This window comes from Phyllostomus hastatus, unplaced genomic scaffold (assembly GCF_019186645.2).
Source record: "Phyllostomus hastatus isolate PE091 unplaced genomic scaffold, TTU_PhHast_1.1 phas_contig_17, whole genome shotgun sequence".
Taxonomy (NCBI): Eukaryota; Metazoa; Chordata; class Mammalia; order Chiroptera; family Phyllostomidae; genus Phyllostomus; species Phyllostomus hastatus.
Genome location: NW_025333664.1, coordinates 17,710,267 through 17,730,574, shown reverse-complemented (window position 1 = coordinate 17,730,574; position 20,308 = coordinate 17,710,267). Strand labels below are relative to the sequence as shown.

The 20,308-nt window shown below is 50.5% G+C and overlaps 1 protein-coding gene and 1 long non-coding RNA gene across 4 annotated transcripts in view; one reads left to right on the top strand and one right to left on the bottom strand.

The window, feature by feature from the left end:
* DLGAP4 (DLG associated protein 4) overlaps positions 1-20,308 on the top strand; it is a 189,960-nt gene that overhangs the window by 125,373 nt on the left and 44,279 nt on the right. The window contains exon 1 of one of the 3 annotated variants that reach the window (XM_045833602.1): positions 8,531-9,544. The exons of the other annotated variants lie outside the window; for them this stretch is intronic. Within the exon in view, the coding sequence (XP_045689558.1) occupies positions 9,514-9,544 (31 nt within the window). The 5' untranslated portion in view covers positions 8,531-9,513. Of the gene's footprint in view, positions 1-8,530; positions 9,545-20,308 lie in introns of those variants that run through there. 3 annotated transcript variants of the gene reach the window in all.
* LOC123815320 lies at positions 16,023-19,258 on the bottom strand. The gene is made up of 2 exons (XR_006785058.1): positions 18,743-19,258; positions 16,023-17,562 (listed from the first exon to the last, which is right to left on the bottom strand). It is a non-coding gene; the product is annotated as an uncharacterized LOC123815320 (long non-coding RNA).

Genomic DNA, 20,308 nt, shown 5'->3' with positions numbered 1-20,308 from the left:
TAACACTCCCTATTTCTTTTTGTTTCTTTTTAATTGATTTTTAGACAAGGAGAGAGAAAAACATTGATCTGCTTCATGCATTCATTTGTTGATTCTTGTATGTGCCCTGACCAGGGATTGAACCTGCAACCTTGGCATATTGGGACAATGATGCTCTAACTTACTGGGGTACCTGTCCAGGGCCCTATTTCTTTTATGAATTCTCTTTCTTCTAAGTCCTTCTCAAATACAGCCCCAAGGAGCCAGCTTTTGCTTTCAGCACTTTGCCTGGGTACTATCTTGCCCAAATCCATGTACTGCCTTCAAGCTGCTGTAGTTTGGTAGTTTTACCAAGCATTTCATCTCTACATGATATAGGTCACCTTTTTTCAAGCCTCCTGTAACATTTTCCCTACTGCTCGTACTTGGTTCCAGAGCTAATGGTACATATTTTTGTTGCTAACACACCCTACTCTTGGTACCAGTTTCTTTATCTGCCAGCTATTACCACAATAATGCTGTGTAACAAACAAGCACCAAATTTCAGTGGTACACATAATACACATGTGATCTCATTCATGAATGCGCAGGTTGTCTGGTTCTGCTCTGCCTGTCCTACATCCTCCTCCTGGAGTCGCTGCCCCAGCCAGGGCCTGCCCTTCTCATGGTGGTGGCAGAGGTACAAAAGGGCAAGCCTCACTTTGCAAGCACATTTCAAGTCTCTGTTAGATCTGTTTATATTTGGTTGGTTAAAGTAACTCACATGAGTCCAAGGCCAAGGTCTAGGGAAATACACTCCACCTTTTGTGGGGAGAGCTGCAGTTACATAGCAAAAGGCATGAATTCAGGAAAGGATTGGGAATCGAGGCCAAAATCTCAGTCACTCACAGCCTACCCCATCACCCAGCACAGCCCACATGGATGATTCAGCATTTGGCTTTTTAAAAAAAATTTGTAAGTATATTTTATTCATTAAGCTATTAAAGGTGCTGAATTTTTTTCTCCCCTTTATTCCCCTCCACCCTGCACCCCCCTCCCACCAGTATTCCCTCTATCCCCTTAGTTCATGTCCATGGGTTGAACATGTAAGTTCTTTGGCTTCTCCATTTCCTATACTATTCTCAACCTCCCCCTGTCTATTTTGTACCCACTCTTAGTCCCTATACCTTTTCCCGCATTCTCCCCCCTCCACCTTCCCACTGATAACCCTCCATGTGAGCTCCATTTCTATGATTCTGTTCCTGTTCTAGTTGTTTGTTTTTGTTTTTTTAGGTTCAGTTGTTGATAGTTGTGAATTTGTTGTCATTTTTCTGTTCATATTTTTGATCTTCTTCTTTTTCTTAGATAAGTCCCTTTAACTTATAAGTCCCTTATATTTCATATCATAAGGGCTTGGTAATGATGAACTCCTTTAACTTGACCATATCTGGGATGTATTTTATCTGCCCTTCCATTCTAAATGATGACTTTGCTGGATAGAGTAATCTTGGATGTAGGTCCTTGCCTTTCATGACTGCAAATACTTCTTTCTAGCCCTTTCTTGCCTGCAAGGTTTCTTTGGAGAAATCAGCTGACAGTCTTATGAGAACTCCTTTGTAGGTAGCTGTCTCCTTTTCTCTTGCTGTTTTTAAGATTCTCTCCTTCTCTTTAATCTTGGGTAATGTAATTATGATGTGTCTTGGTGTGTGCTTCCTTGGGTCCAACTTCTCTGGGATTCTCTGAGCTTCCCAGACTTCCTGGAAGTCTGTTTTCTTTGGGGACATTCTCCATTATTTGTTCAAATAAGTTTTAAATTTTTTGCTCTTCCTCTTCTCCTTCTGGCACCCCTATGATTCAGATGTTGGAATGTTAAAAGTTGTCCCAGAGGTTCCTAAGCCTCTCCTCATTTTTTTGAATTCCTGTTTCTTCATTCTGTTCTGGTCAAATGTTTATTTCTTCCTTCTCCAAATCATTGATTTGATTCCTGGTTTCCTTCCCTTCACTGCTGGTTCCCTGCATATTTTCCTTTACTTCACTTTGAATACCCTTCACTTTTTCCTCTATTTTGTGACCATACTCAACCGTTTCTGTGAGCATCCTGATTACCAGAGTTTCGAACTCTGCATCTGATAGGCTGGCTATCTTTTCATTGCTTAGTTCTATTTTTGGAGCTTTGATTGTTTTTTTCACTTGGGACATATGTCTTTGTCTCAGCACACCTGTTATGTTTTAAGGGGCAGAGCCTTAAGTATTTACCAGGGCGGGGCAATTCACTTCACTGCATTATGGCCCTGTATGTGGGGGAGGGGTCAGAGTGTGAACAGTGCCACTTGCTCAGCTGTTGGCCAGCTTCCAGTCACTTCCTCCACTACCCACAAACAAATTGGGCCCTTCTGGTGCTGATTCCTGGGTGGGTGGGTTTGTGTACATCCTAGGACCCTGTGCATCTCTCCAGTGAACTCTCCTGTGAGGCTGGGAGTTTTTCTCACCACTGCAACCCCCACAGGTTTTTACAGCCAGAGATTTTGAGGCTTTCTTTTCCCACACTGGAACCCTGGGTTGGGTGGTCTGTCCCACTCCCCAGTTGTTCCTCCCGGTTTACCCTCATGCAAATGCGGGACCACCTGGTCTGCCAGCCCCTGCCTTGCTGCACCTCCTCTTCACCATGGCTGCCCATCTCCACCCCTCCTACCAGTCTGAATAAATGTTTCTTCTTTAACTCCTTGCTTGTTGGGCTTCCATACAGTTTGATTTTCTGGCAGTTCTGGTTATTTTTTAATTTTAAATTTGTTGTCTTTTTGGTTGTGCAAGAAGACAAAATATACCTACCTATGTCTCCATCTTGGCTGGAAGTTCTCAGCATTTGACTTTAAATGTAGGGATGTAAGGGCTTCAGTTATTCTCAACTGGGGCTTTAGCCTAAACCAGATCACTCAAAAAGGTCTCACCTACCCAGACATGTGTGCACACATGCACCTCCTTACAGATATCTGTAAAGTGTTTGTACCCTTAGACCTATATATGATATGAAAACATACATAAAATCACATACACACTGATATTCTCATATGTACACATAATCTCTATAAATACCTGCACATATACTCACATACATGTGTGTCTCCAAGGCTCATGCCACCTCCACACCTCTGAGGACACCCTGCCTCTAGCAGATTGGAGCCACCAAATAATTTCACTGCCCATGTTTCCCTGGTCAGCCCTCCCTCCAAGTCTCCACAGTGAGCTCTAAATACTTGCTTCTCTCTCCTCCACATGCTCATGATCCCCTCATGCTCATAAAACTCATCTATTTCCTGGGGAAAATCACAGCCACCCAATTCTGAGATCTGTCCCCAGAGCCACGGTTGGTCCATACAGTACCTTTGTGCTGGGTTAGGCAAGGATGCCCCTCCCAACACATAACTGCTGTCTCTTGAAAAGTTGTCATAGTGTACAATTTTCTAGTAGCATAAGATCCTTTACTGCCATCTGCCAGAAATTGTCCATAATAAGTATAATTCAATTAAGTCTTTGTTGTGAATGGCACATCCCCTTATATGTGGCATCCTTAATTGGTGTAAAAATTGCACAACCATCGTGGCAGTCCTGCCCATAATCACCTCTCTCCATACAGAAACACACAGACACACAGACACAGGCACAGCCTCTTTCATCCACGGTCTCCCCTCAGGGGTCACCCTGCTCAGGAGGTTGCCCCCTTTCCTTAGCATCTGTCTCCTAGGAATGAACACTTTGGGCCCCACCCACCTCCACCTACAGCTGTTCTGAGCCCCTGTTTGCCTCGGGACATGAAAGCTCTTTGTCACTCTCACGTGGGCACATAGGCAGGGGGCAGATAGATGTAGGGGGAGGTTATTGAGACAGTGAGAGCCTGGGAGGGACGGACCCCTCGGGAGTGGCCGTGGACAGAGCATGGAGTGACTGCCCACCCACCCAATCCGAGCTAGCCAGCTTCCCAGCTGCCAATGCTACCACCTCGGTCCCTCCTCCTTTCTGACCCAGATTCTACATTCCAGAAATAGCTCTGGCAGGTGACTGGCAGGCTGGGTCGGCTCCAGCTGGGATGGTGGGGAAGCAGCAGCTTGGCTGTATATACATGCCCCTCCCCAGCCAAAGGACCTACCTGGGAGAGACCATGGGAGTGCCACCACCCCTCGGTCTGCCTTATCCTGCCTCCTCTCTCTGTCTCCCAGAAAGAAGAAAGAACAAAGAAAACCCTCCCTCCTACTCTCTCTCCCCTTCCTCTCCCCACCTCCCGTTCATGCTCATTTTCCTCTCTTTCCTCCTTTTTTCCGCCCCTTTTTTTCTAGCTTCCCCTCCCCTCCGCCTCCCCATCTCTCTCCCCACCAACTCAGCCTTCTGTCTGTCTCCCTCAGCTCTGTTCCTCCCTGCACACTGTATCCCTTTCTTCCCTCCCAGTTTCTGGCCCTCCTCCCTCCCCAGGCTTCCTTTGTGTTTCTCCCACTCCTGCTGAATCACAAGGGAGGCTGTGACATCACCCCAAGTGCGGTGGTGGTGGGCTACGGAGTGGTACCCCTGCTCCTGCCAGCTGCATTCTCTGCCCCTGCATGTGTGTACACACAGGAACACACACAGAGGTACACACAATGGGGTCACTTGCTAGCAGTGCTTGAGGCTCTAGGCTGAGCTGGGTGTTCCTGCCCTGGGGAACACCCTTGCTCAGGGACTGTGAGTTCTAGTTTTAGCTCTGCTTTGTCACTCTGGGCGGATCCCGGCCCTTCCCTGTGCCTCAAATTCTCAGGCTGTGTTGTGAGGCTTAGGTTTGGGAATGCTTGGATACTTTTTATCAGGTCACAGGATGCTCTGTCCTCCCTTCTTTGTCCCCTCCCCAAGAACTCTCCCAGTTTCTTCTCTGATTCACCCCCCTCCATAGACACAAAAAAAAGGGAGGCTGACCAAATTCTAGTAATTAGTCAGCCCTCCAGCTAGCCTTGTCTTCCAGCCCTCTCTGTGGAAGTCTTCCAGACCCCCCAAGTCTCTGGTTATCACACCACAGGCTCCTGTCAGACTGGACAGTCCAGCGGCCAGAGTGTCAAGGCTAAGAGGAACCTCAAAGACCATCATGTCCAGAGATGCAAGTAAACTTCAACTCATGTGTCATCTCTGATCCCTGGAGGTTAGCACTGAGCTTTAGTTAAGCAGAGAAGTGTGCTGCCATCGATTAGTGATGTCTGCTGTGACCAAGATAGTTGCACATATCTGACATTCCTGATTTAAACCAGTTAACTTCTCATGCGTGTGCATACACATGCACACACACGTTTATAGGTATTTTACAAGGAAACTGCAGCCTAGAAAAGGTGAATGGCTAGTTAAGGTCACCCTGTTAGTGGAGAACACCCAAGCAGCTGTTTTCTAGCTGGGTCTGCCTCACTTGAGTTGGCCATTATCCTGTCTACTGGGGAGCCACCCAAGGTCGTGGTAAAGAGGTGCAGTATGATCTCAGAGTTTTAGGGAGAATGATGTGGCAGTACGGGCTGATGGACTGGAGGTTGGTGCGGTGATCCAGGAAAGGCACAGTAAGGCCTGGGCAAGGGCCACAGTGTCTGAGAGTAATGGGAGGATCCAGGAGACCTTCCCAGAGTACTTGCTGAGGAGCCAGAATCCTCTATTACTGATATAGGCATTTTCCACAGAGGACACTGGGCAGAAGGCAGCTTCCTCCCTGGGCTCCACCAGGCCTTGGACATGATATGGTCCTGGTTAATTGAGTGCCTAATCTATGCTCAGTGCATGGATTATCACTCTTCTGAATCCTATTTTTAGGCAGACCCATTGAACCTTCTGGAGGAAATAGTGATTGGGTATAAGGACTTTCAGGAGGCCAAGAACACCAGGACTGAGATTCTTCAACAAGACAGAGGCATTCCTTACACTCTCAGGGGTACAGAAGTCACCCCAAAGGAGGAGAGACTAAAGTACTTAAATGCAACGTTGGAGGCCCTCTGAGCCTTGCAATCAGACAGCCCTTTCATTGCCTAGATGTTCATTGATCATCTGCAATGGGCCAGGTTGTGCTCTAGGCACCAGACACATCAATGAACAAAACAGAAACCCTCGCCTTCACAGAGAGTACATGGGGTAAGGGGAAGGCAGGCAAAGCAAAAAGCATAAGTAACACAAATAAGTATAAGGTTTATTGGAAAGTGATACAGGGCAAGGGGTCCTGGGAGCGCTATCAGGATGAGGGGAGGGGTATGATAGCATAAATGGAGTAGCTAGGGTAGAACTCATTGAGAAAGCTACTTAAGCAAAGACTTGGAAAAAGGGAGGGAACCAGTTGTGCTGGGGAAGTAGCCAGGCAGGGGGAGGAGTGGCACAAAGGCACTGAAGTAGGAGGGTGCCTGGTGTGTTAGACGTGGAGCAAGGGCCGGTGTGGCTGGGGCAGAGCAAGACACAGTCAGGCTTATGTATAGGGGCTTCCTGAATTTTTCTAAGTAAATCAGTTTAAAGGTAAGCACTAAGTGAATAGTACACGTGCAGCATAGGACAAAGTAAGCTAATATGTTCAGAGTCTTAGGACTATGCCTGGCCCAATAGCCCTCAGTTGCTTTTGTTGTTGATATGCCTTTAAGCAAAGATGGGGACAGTGGTGTCCAAAACACTGTATCATCTTCAGTATGATTCTTTTCTCTCTTTTATTTATTTATACCAAAAAAAGTTGTATTTTATTTACATAATTTCTTATGAAGAGGATTTCATACACTTGAGGCTAAAAACTGAAACTATTTTCCCACAAAATAACTGCCATTACATTCTTAGTTCTTTCATGATACAGTAACATTAAATCATTTTTGGAATGTTAAATGGCAGGGTTTTTTTTAAGATTTTATTTATTTTTATTTTATGTTTTAGAAGATTTTATTTATCTATTTCTTTAGAGAGAGGGGAAGGGAAGGGGAGAGAGCTCAGAAAACATCCATGTGTGGTTAGCTCTCCAGCACCCCCTACTGGGGATGTGGCCTGCAACCCAGGCATGTGCCCTGACTCAGAATTGAACCTGCAACCCCTTGGTTCACAGGCGCGCTCTCAATCCACTGAGCCACACCAGCCAGGGCCAGCTTCTGCTTTCTTATTTCTGCTGTGGAATTCCACCACTGCTACTCGCTCTCTGTTGTTCTTCAGGGGAGAGGGTGCTGTTGCACAGGAGGGACTTGTGGCCCTTCAGAGACACCAATGGAGGTTACAGCAGGGGCACACTGCTGTTCTTCTCTGAGCTCCCAGAAGAAACTCAAAGCGCTCTTCCTCCTGTCTCTTACAAGAGAACCAGGTGGGGTATCTGGTTCTACCCCTGAGGCTCAGGAGTCCCCACATCTCTCTTCTTATTTTCCGTTTTCTTTCTGATCCTTTTCTGTTCTGCTTCATCTTCTGCCTCTCCATAGCCATGGAGGCTCTGGAGCACAGCGTCCAGAAGCGTGTAAGAAGAGGGAGTGGAAGAGGACCCAAGCTACTGCTCCTGCGCCCTCTTGAGGTCAAACTCCGCGGGACAACCCCAGAGCCTTGCCGGGTTGCTGGCTCGAGGCGCAGTTCTTTTATCCATTTGACATTTGGAAAAGAGATGCACAGAGAAGGGAATGGACTTGCCTAGGTCACCCAGCAAGGCAGGCTGGGAAGCAGGAGCTGGGTCTGTGGGTGACAGACTTACTACTCTAAGTGCGGTCTGGAAGAATGAGACCCGCCGGATAACGACTCTGAACTTTGAGAAAGAGGGAATTGCAGGGGAGAAGCAGGGAACTGGGAGGGCCACGAGGCTAGAAGACAGTGATTTATGAATTTAGGCAGCGCCTAATGTACTTGCACTCCAGGGGCCTGTGGGTGTGTTTTATTACGTCAAAGAGGAAATGTAGGCTCAGGGAGGTTGAATGGGCAGCCAAGGTCACACAGCCCTCGAGGTTGAGCCAGGATTCCAACCCAATCCAGGAGGCTCAGGTCAGGACAGCAAAGGGAGGAATGCAGTTGCAGAGACAACTATGAATAGTTTCAACACAGAGTCAGTAGTACTTGAGGTCTAATTTGTCCCTGCAGGGGTGAAAAGGCCATCTCAGGCCGCTTGCTCTAGGTCTCAGTACCAACCCCGCCCCCCGCCCCCCAACCGATAGCTGTCCCACGAGTAAAAGGGTGCGAGCTCTCCCAATCCGCCTACCGCACGGAGCATGCGTCCGGTTCCAGCTGGAACCGGTTAAGCTGAGCAGCTTGAGGGGCGGAGCTACCATCCCCCCACCCCATGCTCTGGCATGCGCGTGCCGACGTGGGTCCGTGCTCCTTCTCTCAGTCGGTCGACTCCAGCTGGATTGAGCGCCCCGCGCTTGCGCACCAGGCCGGACGCGTGCGCGCGCTCGACAGGCCTTGTACCGCGCAGGCTTTGCGCGCCCCCGCACGCCCCAAGAGTCCCGGTTCGTTCACGCGCGTGCGGCTGACGCGGAGGGCGGGGCAAGGCGGGGCCGACGCGGGGCTTTAACTCAGAGGCCCCGCCCCTCAGGCGTACAAAACCGGAGCCTCGGGCCGGGCCGCGTGAGGGAGGAGGGTGAGTGCCCGCAGCTGGCCGCCGCTGCCGCCAGCCGGTCCGTCACTCCGTCCATCTGTCCGGTCCACGTCGTCGCCGCCGCCTCCTCAGCCCGGACGCCCGGGGCCAGCCCAGAGCCGCCCGGAGCAGCCGCGGCCCCGCGAGGAGACGGGCGCCGCCCCCGCCCGGCCCTGCCCCCGCCCTCTTCCCCGTCTGTCCGTCCGTCCGTCAGTCCACCCGCCCGCTTGCGCTTCCGTCCTCCTGTCCAGCCGCCAGCCCTCAGCCCGTCTCCCCGCTCTGCCCGCTTTGTCTCTCCCCGGCTCGCTGTCTCTTTGTCTCTGCCCTCGCGCTGCCTCGCAGCCCCTCCCTCGTTCCCCACCTCGGGTCCCCTCAACGCGCTCCTCGCATCCCTCGGAGCCTCCCTTTCTGAGCACCCCCACATCTTTGGGGGTCTTTCAGAACATCTTCCACACCCCCAGGGCTCCCCTTTGAGCTTCCCGCATATCCTTTGGGAGCCCTTCCATCTGCACCCCCAGATCCCTGGGGTCTTGCCTCCTCTTAGCCCGCATTTCCTCAGGATTTTTTCCTCTTTTGGCGTTCCCCCTATACATTGGAATCTCCGAGATCCCTTAGGGTCTCCTTGGAACCCCCACAAAGCTCCCCAGCTCCCCGACTTCAGGGCCCCTCCCTGCTTTCCCTTGGTTTGTCCCCTGTCGCTGTCTCTCCTTGTCTCTTTTCAGGGCTCTGCCCCCCGCCCCGTTTTCCCTGGGTGGGGATCCCCTGCTTTGCTCTCCCTGCCTCTCTGCCCCCACATCTGTCTCATTGGTCTCACCACTCCGTGTCTCTTGTGCTGAAGGCCCCCTTTTGAACCTGCTCTTTTGCCCAGGGCTCTTCACCCCCTTGCTTTCTCTGCCCCAGCCCCTTGTCTCCCGTTCTCTGTTCCTCTGTCTCTCCCTCTCCCCTTTTCTGTCTTTGCCGGTCTCTGGGTCTCTGACCCCCATCCGGCCCTCATGGCTTTGTGTCTGGAGCTCTTGAAGCAATGTGAGTGGTGGGGTGTCCGGGTCGGGCCGGAGTCTGCCCGCAGGCTGGCCGCGGCTGAGGCTCCATGGGGTTGGCGCTGGGGCGAGGGCTGGCACTGTGGCAGGAGCCTCTGGGCCTCCCAACAAAGGGGGCAAGGAGGGAGGGGCCAGGCTGGCTGGCGGAGCTGGGAGTGGGTGGCCTTCCTGCTCTGAGGCTTCTGCTTTAGTTGCTTGAGTGTGTGAAGGGTGTCATGGGCTGGGCGTCCCTGCCCGCTTGGCCCTGCATGGCCTGGCACTTTGTGATCGCTTGTGGGCAGACCTGGACTATTTTGGAGCTGGCAGGATGTGATATCACTTGGGCGTTTATTTAGATTCGGCTGGGGGTGGGGGCTGCGTTCCTGCCAACTTGAGTAATGAAATTTTACAGGGGTGAGCAGCCTCCTAGGCAGCTGGGCCGTGGGCTTTGGTGCCAGAACTTTGCAGGCCACCAGACTGGGCAGGTGAACAAGGGTTCGTGCTGCCTTGGTCTGGCAGAGACTTGTAATTGAGCCTGAGGGAAGAGAGTTGTTGTTCTTCGTCTGACCACCCTTGAGGGTTTGCTGGTCTAAGACCTCTGGGGCCTGGGATCTGCCAGCTTCAAGCTGTGTGACCTTGAGAGAGACCCTCAACCTCTCCAAACCTCCGTTTCCCCATCTGTTGAAAGAGAAGAATTGTACCAGCCTCACAAAGTTGTCTTAATGACCAAATGAAACGTCTGTAGACATGTCTTGTGAACTGTCACCCTGTCTTTAAACCAAGCCCCCACCGAGGGAAGCAGCTTGCCCAGGGCACTTAGCTAGTTCCTGCATGCTAGGACAGGGATCAGGGCCCAGGACCCCCGTCCAAAGTTCCTTACCCTGCACTCCATTACCACCTGATTATTCAGGAATACCCCTGCTCCTATGATAGGGTGGGAAGTAGGCCCTCATTTATTCCCTGATTCCTGGTTGCTCTTTGTCAGTTTGTAGAAATAAGCAGGCATGCCCAGCTGGGTTTTCCATGTTCCATCCCATTCTTGTCTAAGGGTGGTCCCTGCCTGGTGGGTGGCATTTGGGAATAGTTACTTTGTAGTTGTAAGCCCTGGCTGCTTTTCCTGCTTTCCTATGGAGTGGTGAAACAAAGTCCCCAGCGGAGAGAGGCTCCACAGACAGCTGGGGTCTGCTGTCAGGGAGCTCAGGATGTCTCAGAACTTTGGAGGAGGAGATAAGATCAGCTATGGTAGCCTACTTATCGTATAGATGAGGCCCAGAAAGATCAGGGACCCACAGATGGTCAAACCCGGACTCCTGGGTTCTGTTCCTGGCATTGCCTCTGAGGAGGTCACTGAGGGTGTCACCTGCCCGCTGGTGCATGACATTTCTAATACCCAGTGACTTTTACTGTGGGCCTGTATTCATACATTATACAGCCGACTTGCAGTGCGGAGGAGAAGGGATTGGGTTCCTGGCCTAGAAGTGAAGCATCAAGGTTCTGGTTCCCTCATTGCACCCACTGTCAGGGAGGCCACTTTCCCTGGGCTGAAAGGAAGCTGAAGAGCTTCCTTTTCTGTAAAATGGGAATAGTAACCCTTGTCCCATGACTGGTTCTGAAATCATGGAATGCTTGAAGAAATTCTGTGAGGCAGAGTGTCGGAGTTCTGTTCCTGGCTCTGATGCTGTGTCACTTCAAACAAGAGTCCCCTTCTCTGTATTTTTCCTTCTGGAAAATGAGAGAATTGGGCATGGCCTCTTAGGTGCTTCCAGCTCTGACATTTGAGGATTCTAAGGTCATTCAAACATCACCTATTTGTACCTGCATCTCATTTTACCTGCTAAAAGTGTGTTTGACCACAGAATAAGAGGGAGAATGGGCTGGAGGCTGCCAGGTGCATGCTTATGTTGAGCTGTGGGATTTTGTAGGAGAGGGGTTCTGGCTGGGCAAAGGCATGAGAGAAGTCCAGCAGAAGGCAGTGCTTGAGCTGGGCTAGGCATGTTCTGCCTCTTAAACAGGCATACCTCAGAGATACTGCAGGTGTGGTTGCAGACCACCACAATAAAGCAAGTTAGAGCCTCTTTGCTGGTCTCAGAGGGTCTTGCCTTCAATTTGTAAAAAAAAAAAAAAAAATCTGTGAAGTGCAATAAAAATGTCTACACAATTTTCTGGAGAGTAGAAATAGTACGGATTTTAGAGCCACAAACACCTGGTTTTAATCAGTCTCCATCACTCACTGCCTGTGTAATCTTGGTCAAGTTACGGTACTTTCTTTGAGCTTTCGTTTCCTCATCTGGACTCAGGATAATCATACTTACACAGCAGGATTATGGTGGGATTAAGTGAGGTTATGTATAAAAAAGAAAACAACGCCCAGTACATCGTAGGCCCTTAATAAATATGAACTTTCACCTCCTCATAATATCTGAATCACTTTTCTTTTTGTGAAAACAAGACAGATGCCCAGCTTCTCCCTCAGCCGCCTATGGTTGGGGTTCTGGCAACAAGGAAAGCACCTTCTGGCTGTTTCAATAAGTAATAGGAGTAATCCTCTAATTTCTCACTTGCTGTGTGAGGCATTGTGTAATCTGCCAGGCTCTTTTCTGACCATTGTTCCTCACAGCAGTCCTAGAAGGAAGTCAGAAGCTAGAGGAGTTCTCAGTTTCACAGGTGAATGAAGAATAGGAGGCCCTGAGAACAGGCACCTGTTGGTGGGGGTGGGGCACAGCATGGGTTTGTTGGGGTGGGCTTGAAGGCTCTTTACTTTTCTTCCCCCACAGCCCACAGTTTTGCTCCAGATTGTTTGCTTCTGCCTGGTAGCCTACCCCTCAGGCCACCTTCTCTAGGTCTGGCATCAGTTCTGCCAGAAGCATTTGCTTGACATTTCTCCAGCCTCTGAGCTCATCTCAGATTTAAACAGGACTAATTGGAGGCTGGTTGGGACTGAGTCACCACCTTCACTGGCTTTCTAATCCCAGCAGTAGCTAGACACACCCAGAGGGTCACTGAGTGAGACCTGCTGGTTGTGGACACTACACAGGACAGGCTTTCCTCCCAGAGCTCCGATGGGCTCAGGAATGGCTCCCTGGGCCCCTATAGGAAGGCCACAGTGGTGGCTCCATATGTTGTTCTTTACTCCCCAGGGACCTGGAAGCATAAGCCACATCGAGCAGTTATTGGCTTGGCTTTTCCTGCTCCAGGCCTTTATTCGTACCCTCCAGCCTCTAATCTCCCCTCTGAGACCCACGTGGTCACATGCCAGCTCCTCAAGGAAGCTCTGCTGTCTCTGGAGGCAGGTTGCGAATTCAGTCCTGGGTCCACTCTTGCAGATAGTATGACCTTGTCAGGTCACTTTACCTTTCTCTGCCTCCGTTTTCTTCCCTGTTAAATTGGGATGGAAATGGCTACCTCACAGGTTGCTGTGAGGATGAGAACACATGTAGTAACAGCCTCTCAAGAAACGGGAACCTGTTGACTGTACTGCTGTTCAGTGGGTGTCATGCACTGTGCTGGGCAGCCTGTGGCGTTATCCCACTGCATTATTGCATCGATCCTGTGATATGGGTACCAGTATCCCCACTTCACAGGTGAGGAAACTGGTCCCTCCTTACCGTCTTTGTTTTGGGCAGGATTGGTTGTTTCTAGAAGCAAGTTACCCTTCCCCTCCTTAACCCTGGCAGCAGACACTGTCAGACCTGGCCAGGGTGAAGTCTATGGAAGTGAACACCTGGGCAGGGATGCAGTCTAGTTGTCAGCATGAATTTAATGAGGCTGATGAGGTGTGCAGTATAAGTGTCTCTCAGGTTCCAGTTCTCCCAGTCCTGGCTATGCCTACCTCTTGACCCTGACCCTGTGTAGGAATCAGCTGGTTCCTCATCCACCCATTCCTGGGAACCAGGGCTACCTAGAGACAAATAAAATCTCTATTCCAGTCCTGGCCAGTGTGGCTCAGTTGGTTGGAACATGGTTCCATGGACTGAAAGCATGCAGGTTCCATTCCCAGTTGGGGCACTTTCCCAGGTTGCAGGTTTGATCCCCAGTCAGGGCACATATAGGAGGCAACTGATCGATGTTCCTTTCACATCAATGTCTCTCTCTCCTTTTTCCCCCTCCCTTGCCTCCCCACTTCTTTCTTTCTAAAGCAATGAGAAAAAAAAGTCCAAGTGAGGATTAAAAAAAAATGAAGTCTGTATTCTAGAGCTAAAAGATTATCATTTCTTGTTCACAATAGGAGAGCAGAAGCAGGGAGGTAGCAGACAAGGACATGCCTGTAATTCCAGAGCCAGAGCATGCCAGGGCCAAGCAAGAGCCATAGCCCTGTCTCTCCATTCAGGTCTCCCCCATTTCTGTAAATCACTGGCCCCATGGAAAACTGGAGCATCAAGGTCTGGTTTGGCCGGTAATCAGTTTCCTTGTGGGACAAGAGCAAGAGAAGTGGTCCCAAGTGGTCAGAGCTAGACTCAGCTCAGCCTGGAGCTGAACTGGGTTTGGAAAACCTGTTCTGACCAGGGCCTGCGCTCCCAGCCTTGGGCCAGGCTCTCACGGGATGGGAAAGAACAGACAGGCCCTCTGCCTCTGGGAACTTACACTCTGACCAGAGAGACAAGGCTACAATTATGAGAGGTTGTGTGACAGTCTGTAATTAAGTATCTGCTGAGGAAAAGCATTGTCTGAGAAGGAAGAAATGACTGTGAGCCAGAGGAAATGAGTTCTGAAGGGGGTTGGATTCAGAGAGACGGAGGGTGGGGCTGACATTCCAGGGACTGGTTTGTACAGAGTTAGAAGTACCGGAGCTTGGAGGTAAACGTGTATGTAGGGAAACAGTGAGTAGACTAATCTTGCTGATGCATCAGAGCTCTGGATAGAAAATCTGGGAGGGGTCCGGATGTTGTAGGCAGTGTTGAGCATCAGCTGAAAAACAGAGGCTTTGGGATGCCATGGGAGGTGTTAGAGCAGTGGCAGTCCAGTTGGAGGATTTTTTCCAGAAGATGAATCAGGCTGGAATTGGAGCGAAGCTTTGCAGGCATCTAGATGACATAAGAGGGCGAGCCTCGGGAGGAGCCCGTGGGAGTGGAAGGGCCAGTTGGGAGAGCGGAGGATGTTGAGGTGTGCCCTGAGGAGAGCTCAGCGGGGGGCCTGATGGGCCAGAAAAGATACTGGGTGCTGCTGCTTTGGGGCAGGAAATAACATTCTGAGCACATTGCTCGTACACCTGCTCTGTGCCAGGCTCTGTGCCAGGGCCTCCTCGGGTTCTCTCACGAAATCCTTACAACGAGCCTGAGGCAAATGGACTTAACACCTCCATTTAACAGATAAGGAGAATGTGGCTCCGACCCAAGGCTGGCTGTCTGCAAACCCTGGCTCTTCCCACAGTTCAGCTCCACTTTTTGGAAAGGAAGTTCCTACTGTTAGCATTGCAGGAATCTGAGTCTTCTTGCCCCTTGGGGACATGCAAATAAAGCCCACAAACCTTGCTTTCTGAAGATACGGAAGGTTGGGGCTGGGTGCCAGCTTAGACTTTCTTCAAGATGGGAGAGTCAGTGAAGTGAAGGGCCTTTGCATCAGCAGTTTTACTCACCAGGCTGTGAGCAACCCCCACAGATGGGCTGGTCCACCCGTGGGCAGATCCACTGGGCCCATGGGGATTCTCAGCTAACCCCCACCAGAGGGTGTTTCCTGGCCTGGTCAGAGGACTCAGTCACCCACAAAGGCAGGAAAGGGCTTGTCCCAAGGAACCCTCAGGACAGGAGAGCCAGGCGATGGAGCCTAGTTCCCAGTTCCCAGGCTACAGCCAGCGATACCCATTGGGCAGAGGGAAGGGGACTGGAACTTACCAAGTGGCTACCGTGGGAGGCCACAGTGGTTGGTCCATCGTGTAGCTGGAACACTGTAGGCTTGGTCACTCATTCTCTGTACGCCCCCCTGAGCAGGGCCTCAGCCCCGGGTGGGAGGCAGAGCAGCCACATAATAGGCACAGCCTCCGTGCTGGTCTCGCCCCACTCCTCCCTTGCCTTCTGCAAATCCCCAGGATCCACATGCCAGTCTGCTCAGGCAAAAACTCTCTGAGCCCAGCCGTGTGTAGGGTACGATTGTACTGCACCCAGGTTTTTAATACCTAAATCTGGGCAGAGGTTTTGATGCGAGATTTTTGTGTTCCTTTGGAACAGACACAGCCTGAAAAGTGCCATTCAGACATTGTAACAGTGGACTAGAGCAACCTGTGCCGTCCCTTCTGGTTAATGTTTCACTCTTTGCCCAACGCTTTCTTGTAAACTTGATCATGCTCCCATATATTCATTCTTTTTATTTTGTTTTCAGAACGTTGGTTGTATATCCCTAGTGTGTGTCTGGCTTATTTGCAGAGCACTTATATCCACCTTAGCTCAGTAGATCCTTATACAACCTTGGGAGACCATTACTATTCTTGTCATCCTTGCTTTCTAGAGTGATTTGACCAAGGTCGCTCTGGAAATCAGTGACTGAACTGCCCATTTATTCAGCAGATATTTATTAAGTGTCTGCTGTGTACCAGGTGGGGAGCTGGCCCAGGGATACAGTGGCAAGCAGGGCTGTCTTAGAGACTTAACTTCTGACCTCCCAGAGTCCACAGTATCACCCAGCTCTAGTCAGGATCCACCCCAACACTCCGGAGCTCTCCACCTGTGGCCTCTCTCACAGCATACCCCTGTATTTTGGGCCTGTGGCTTAGACCTAGACTGCTATAACCTGCGAGCACTCAGCCTAGAACATCATGGTAAAGCAAGGCAAAGCAGCAGGTCTCTGCAAACTGAACTTCAAAATGGATGGGAAAAAGTCCTCAGTAATGACTTAATTATTAACAAGAAGGTGAGGAAGGGCATCTCAACAAAAAGCCATCTGCTCTTTCTGCCCCAGGGGATGTCGCCCAAGGGCTGCTATACCTACAATCCTGGCCTGAATTTTCTTCAGTCTCCAAATATTTGATTACAGTCAGCACAGGTGTGGAGCCCTGTGGCCATGTGCTGAGCTGGGGACCCTCCCTGCCTACTTTAATATTAAATGAGTTGAAATAAAGGCAGATCCTAGGATATCAGTTCTACCGAGGACTCTGGCCCAGCCGCCTCACTTCCTTGGAGTGGGAACCAGTCCTGGGAGGGGAAGGGACTTGCCAGTATCACACATTGAGAAACATTCCTTCCCTTTCATCCATCTTCCAGCCTGTCTCTGTCTTTCCCCAGTCCTTCAAGCGGAATTCCCCCTCCTCTTAGCTATGCCTGTTCTGCATTCAAAGCCCTCTTCAAATCTTTTGAATTACTTAAGGCACAGGTAGTTAATTCCCTGTGGCTTAAGGTCAAGTTTTCCCTGACATTTTCGCCCATGCCTAGAGCCCTAAGGTGCCTAGGCTGCCCCCATCTACTCTCAGGCTGACTGTTCTGCAAGGCTGAACAGAGCAGCCGTTGAGGCAACTTAAAAACCCAGGCACCTGGGCTCTGGCCCCAGGGAGTCTGATGCCTGAGACCTAGAGGGAGGCTCCTCTGGGTGCATTTTGCTGAAGTTATTTTTGTGTGTAAAAATTATATTTTTACTGAAAAAAAAACACTACATGTATGGAATTAAACATTTCACGCTCTGTAGAAAAAAAGTGCCCAGTGAAAAATTAGTGTCTCTCCCACCTGGACTCCCAGACAACTGCGATGAACAGTCTTGACGTCTGTTTCCTTCCAGAAACGCTCTGCATATGCAGGCAGCTCTGTCAGTAACATCCCTTCTCATTACACGGATGGTGATGTAGTCTCTGCCTACTGTTCTGTGTCTCCTCTTCTTCGCACAGTCTCTCTCTGCTGTAGGTAGTTCCCTGTGGACGCGCACAGGTCCATGGCCTCCTTTTCCGTGACCGTGTGACAGTTCACCGACAGATGGACCACCAGTGGTTTGTGCGGTCCCCAGGCTCACACAGGTCGTTCCCAGTCTCGCTGCTTTGAGCAGCGCCGCAGCAGTCGCCCTTCCTCACAGGCCTGTGTGCGTGCGCCTGCGTGGTTGTGGGAGCCGTTCCTACAAGTAGAATTACTATTTCAAAGAGTCTGTGCACCTTAATTTTTGTTTAGATATTTTCAGATCACCTTCTTTTGCATTCTGAAAATGTATATTTTTAAGAGTACCCTGCCCCCCACCCCAGATTCAAATTAATTTCCTTGGTTAAGAATCATTGTTCTCCAGCACAGAGAGGAGAAGGTTAGCTAGTATCCCTCAGCAGTCGCCAGCCACTGAGGTGTCTCCAGAGTACAGTACAGATGGGAGGAAGTGAGGAGTGAAGGGAGGAAATGGGCTGAAGGGGCATTGGGACTGGAGCCAAGATTGGGGGAAGGAGACTGTGTTCTGGGTACCTTGGGACCTGTTTGTGACTTAGTCTCCAGGGAGAGGCGTCCCCCCAACCCCCTTGCTATATCCTCCTTCCTGAAGTTCTCTGGTTTGTGCTGCACCTGCTTGGCAACGGCTGGGCTGGCAAGCTCTCTCGTCCAGCAAATATTTACTGAGCTCCTGAATCCCAGAGCTGGCTTAGCCACTGTCCCTGCCCCTCTCTGAGCCTCAGTTTCCCTCATCTGAACATTAGTGGGGTTCATCCCTGCCTTTCTCATGTCACCAGGCTAGGAAGACTTGGTAAACCAACCAATGGGAAAACACCATAAAGTAGATTACAGTGGTCTTAACTAAACACTGTACTTGCAAGCACCCTGGGATTAGCAGAGTCTGAAATTTGGACCAGTCCTGGGTAGGCTGCTGCCAGTCTTAGCAGATGGCTTCGTCAGCCCTCAGGCATAATTTTAGGGCATCTGCTAGTGAGTGTCTTCTCCTGCTTTGCCAAGATAGGGTCATGCTGTACCTAAGGACTTCATGAATTTACTGTGTCTCAGTATTCCTGGTCCTTCAGGATAAAAGGTGTTCAGATGACAAGTGAGAGAGAGAGGTAGTCAGGGAGACCAGGAGGGTCTCCACACTGCAGCCAGAGTTTTGCCTCCTCCTCCAAGCCACCAGGGAGGCCCTTTGGGGTTCCCCACAGGTCATTTCTACAGCTCAGTCCTCAGTGGTGGCAGGAATAAGGAAGGGGAAGTTCTATCCTTTTTCAAGTTTAAAATCACCAGCCCAGTTCCTTCCTCTTGTTTTATCAATGGGGAAACTGAGGCCTGGAGTTGAGGGCCTCCTCCCAATTTTCCCAGTGAATCAGCAGCCTTACCAGGTACTCAGCTCCCGGGGTCTTAATTCTCAGCATCTTTCCTACACCGTCTCAGTCTTTAGTTTCACTTTGGGGTTAAAAACCAAAGTGAAAGGAAAAGCCAAAGCAGGAAGCGGCTGCAGCAGACCCAGCCCAGGCTGGGGCGGGCACTGGAAGATCCAGGCTGAGTTGGCCTCACTAGTAGCAGGGCAAGCCTCTTCCCCACCTGCTGCTCCTATCCTTGTTCTGGAGTCCTGGCTGCTGTGGGAGCTAGGTGGGGCCCCGAGGGAGAGGTGCCAGGCTGCAGCCAGGCAGCCTGGTGTTCTGGCCTGGGCCGCTGCTGTCTGGGAGACAGCCAGTCCAACGGGTTCCTGGTGAAGTCAGCTTCACCTGGGTGTGGCCCCAGGTGGGAAGCTACTGCCTTTTAAACTCCCGTCCTTCCGGGGCAGGGCTGAGCTAGAGCTGGGCCTGTGTTGGCCTGGGGAAGAAATCCTGGCCTTCTGAATCCAGCTTTCACAGGACAGTTCTACTCTCCCTGAAGGTAAGAGCTGGTGCCCTGCTCACCATGAAGACTTTAAAACTCTCGGTCAGTGTGGGTACTTACCTCAACCCTGGTGGTTTCTTCTTAAGGACCCAGATGGCTTGAAAGCCTTTTTGCCCTATTCCCAGTGCCAGGGACTTGGAGAGGGCGGGATGGGAGAGCAGGATCCATGGCTTCCTACTGTTGATAGTGCCCTTAGGCAAGCCCCTTTCCAACTCCGGACCTCAGATCCCCCGCTTGTTTCTTGGTAGAAGGGCGTTCCCTGTAGTTCTGCTATTCAATGAAGTTGATTTCGGTCCCTTGGAAGCTAGTGAGAGAGTATCATAACACCTGGTTTGGTTGGATTGTATGTGTCAAAGGTTACCTGTTATCTAACAAGCTAGGGTCTTAATTTCCTGTTCCTTTGTGCTTTTTCTAAGGAATTTCTTGCCAAAGCAGGTTATGGTAATAGGGTTGTTGTTTCAACAAATAGGATTTTCCTGTACTACTTTTCTCCTCTGGACAATCACAAGGTCCCCAAACACAGAGCCAGTTTGGTTCAGGTCCACTCCCTGAGGGCACAGGCTGAACACACAGGTGATCTGGAAGTTGTTGTTGAATGACTGCATTAATGATCCGCACCTGGCTGTGTTGCTCCCTGGGAATGTAGAAAGCTGGCATTTAGAAAGCTCAAGCGTGTACAACTGGGCCAGGCACAGTGAGGAGAAGCCCTTGCCCCAAAGGTCATGCAACCCGTAGTTAAGAGCATAGCTCTGGAGTCATACTGTTGGGCTTCAGATCCTGAGGCACCTCCCAGAGCTGCAAGACCTTGGACAAGTTGCTTAACTACACTGGGCTCAGTTTCTTGACCTGCAAAATAGAGACAATAATATTACCTGAGATTGGTCTCAGCATGAAGATAAGAGAATGTATGTAAAGCCCTGAGAGCAGTGCCTGGTACAGAGGAACCACTTAAGAAATGTTAGCTGCTGCTGTTATTGATATTGAAGGGAGAGAGGAGTCTTGAAATAGCTGAGGACTATGCATGTCTCATGCCTGGAAATGTG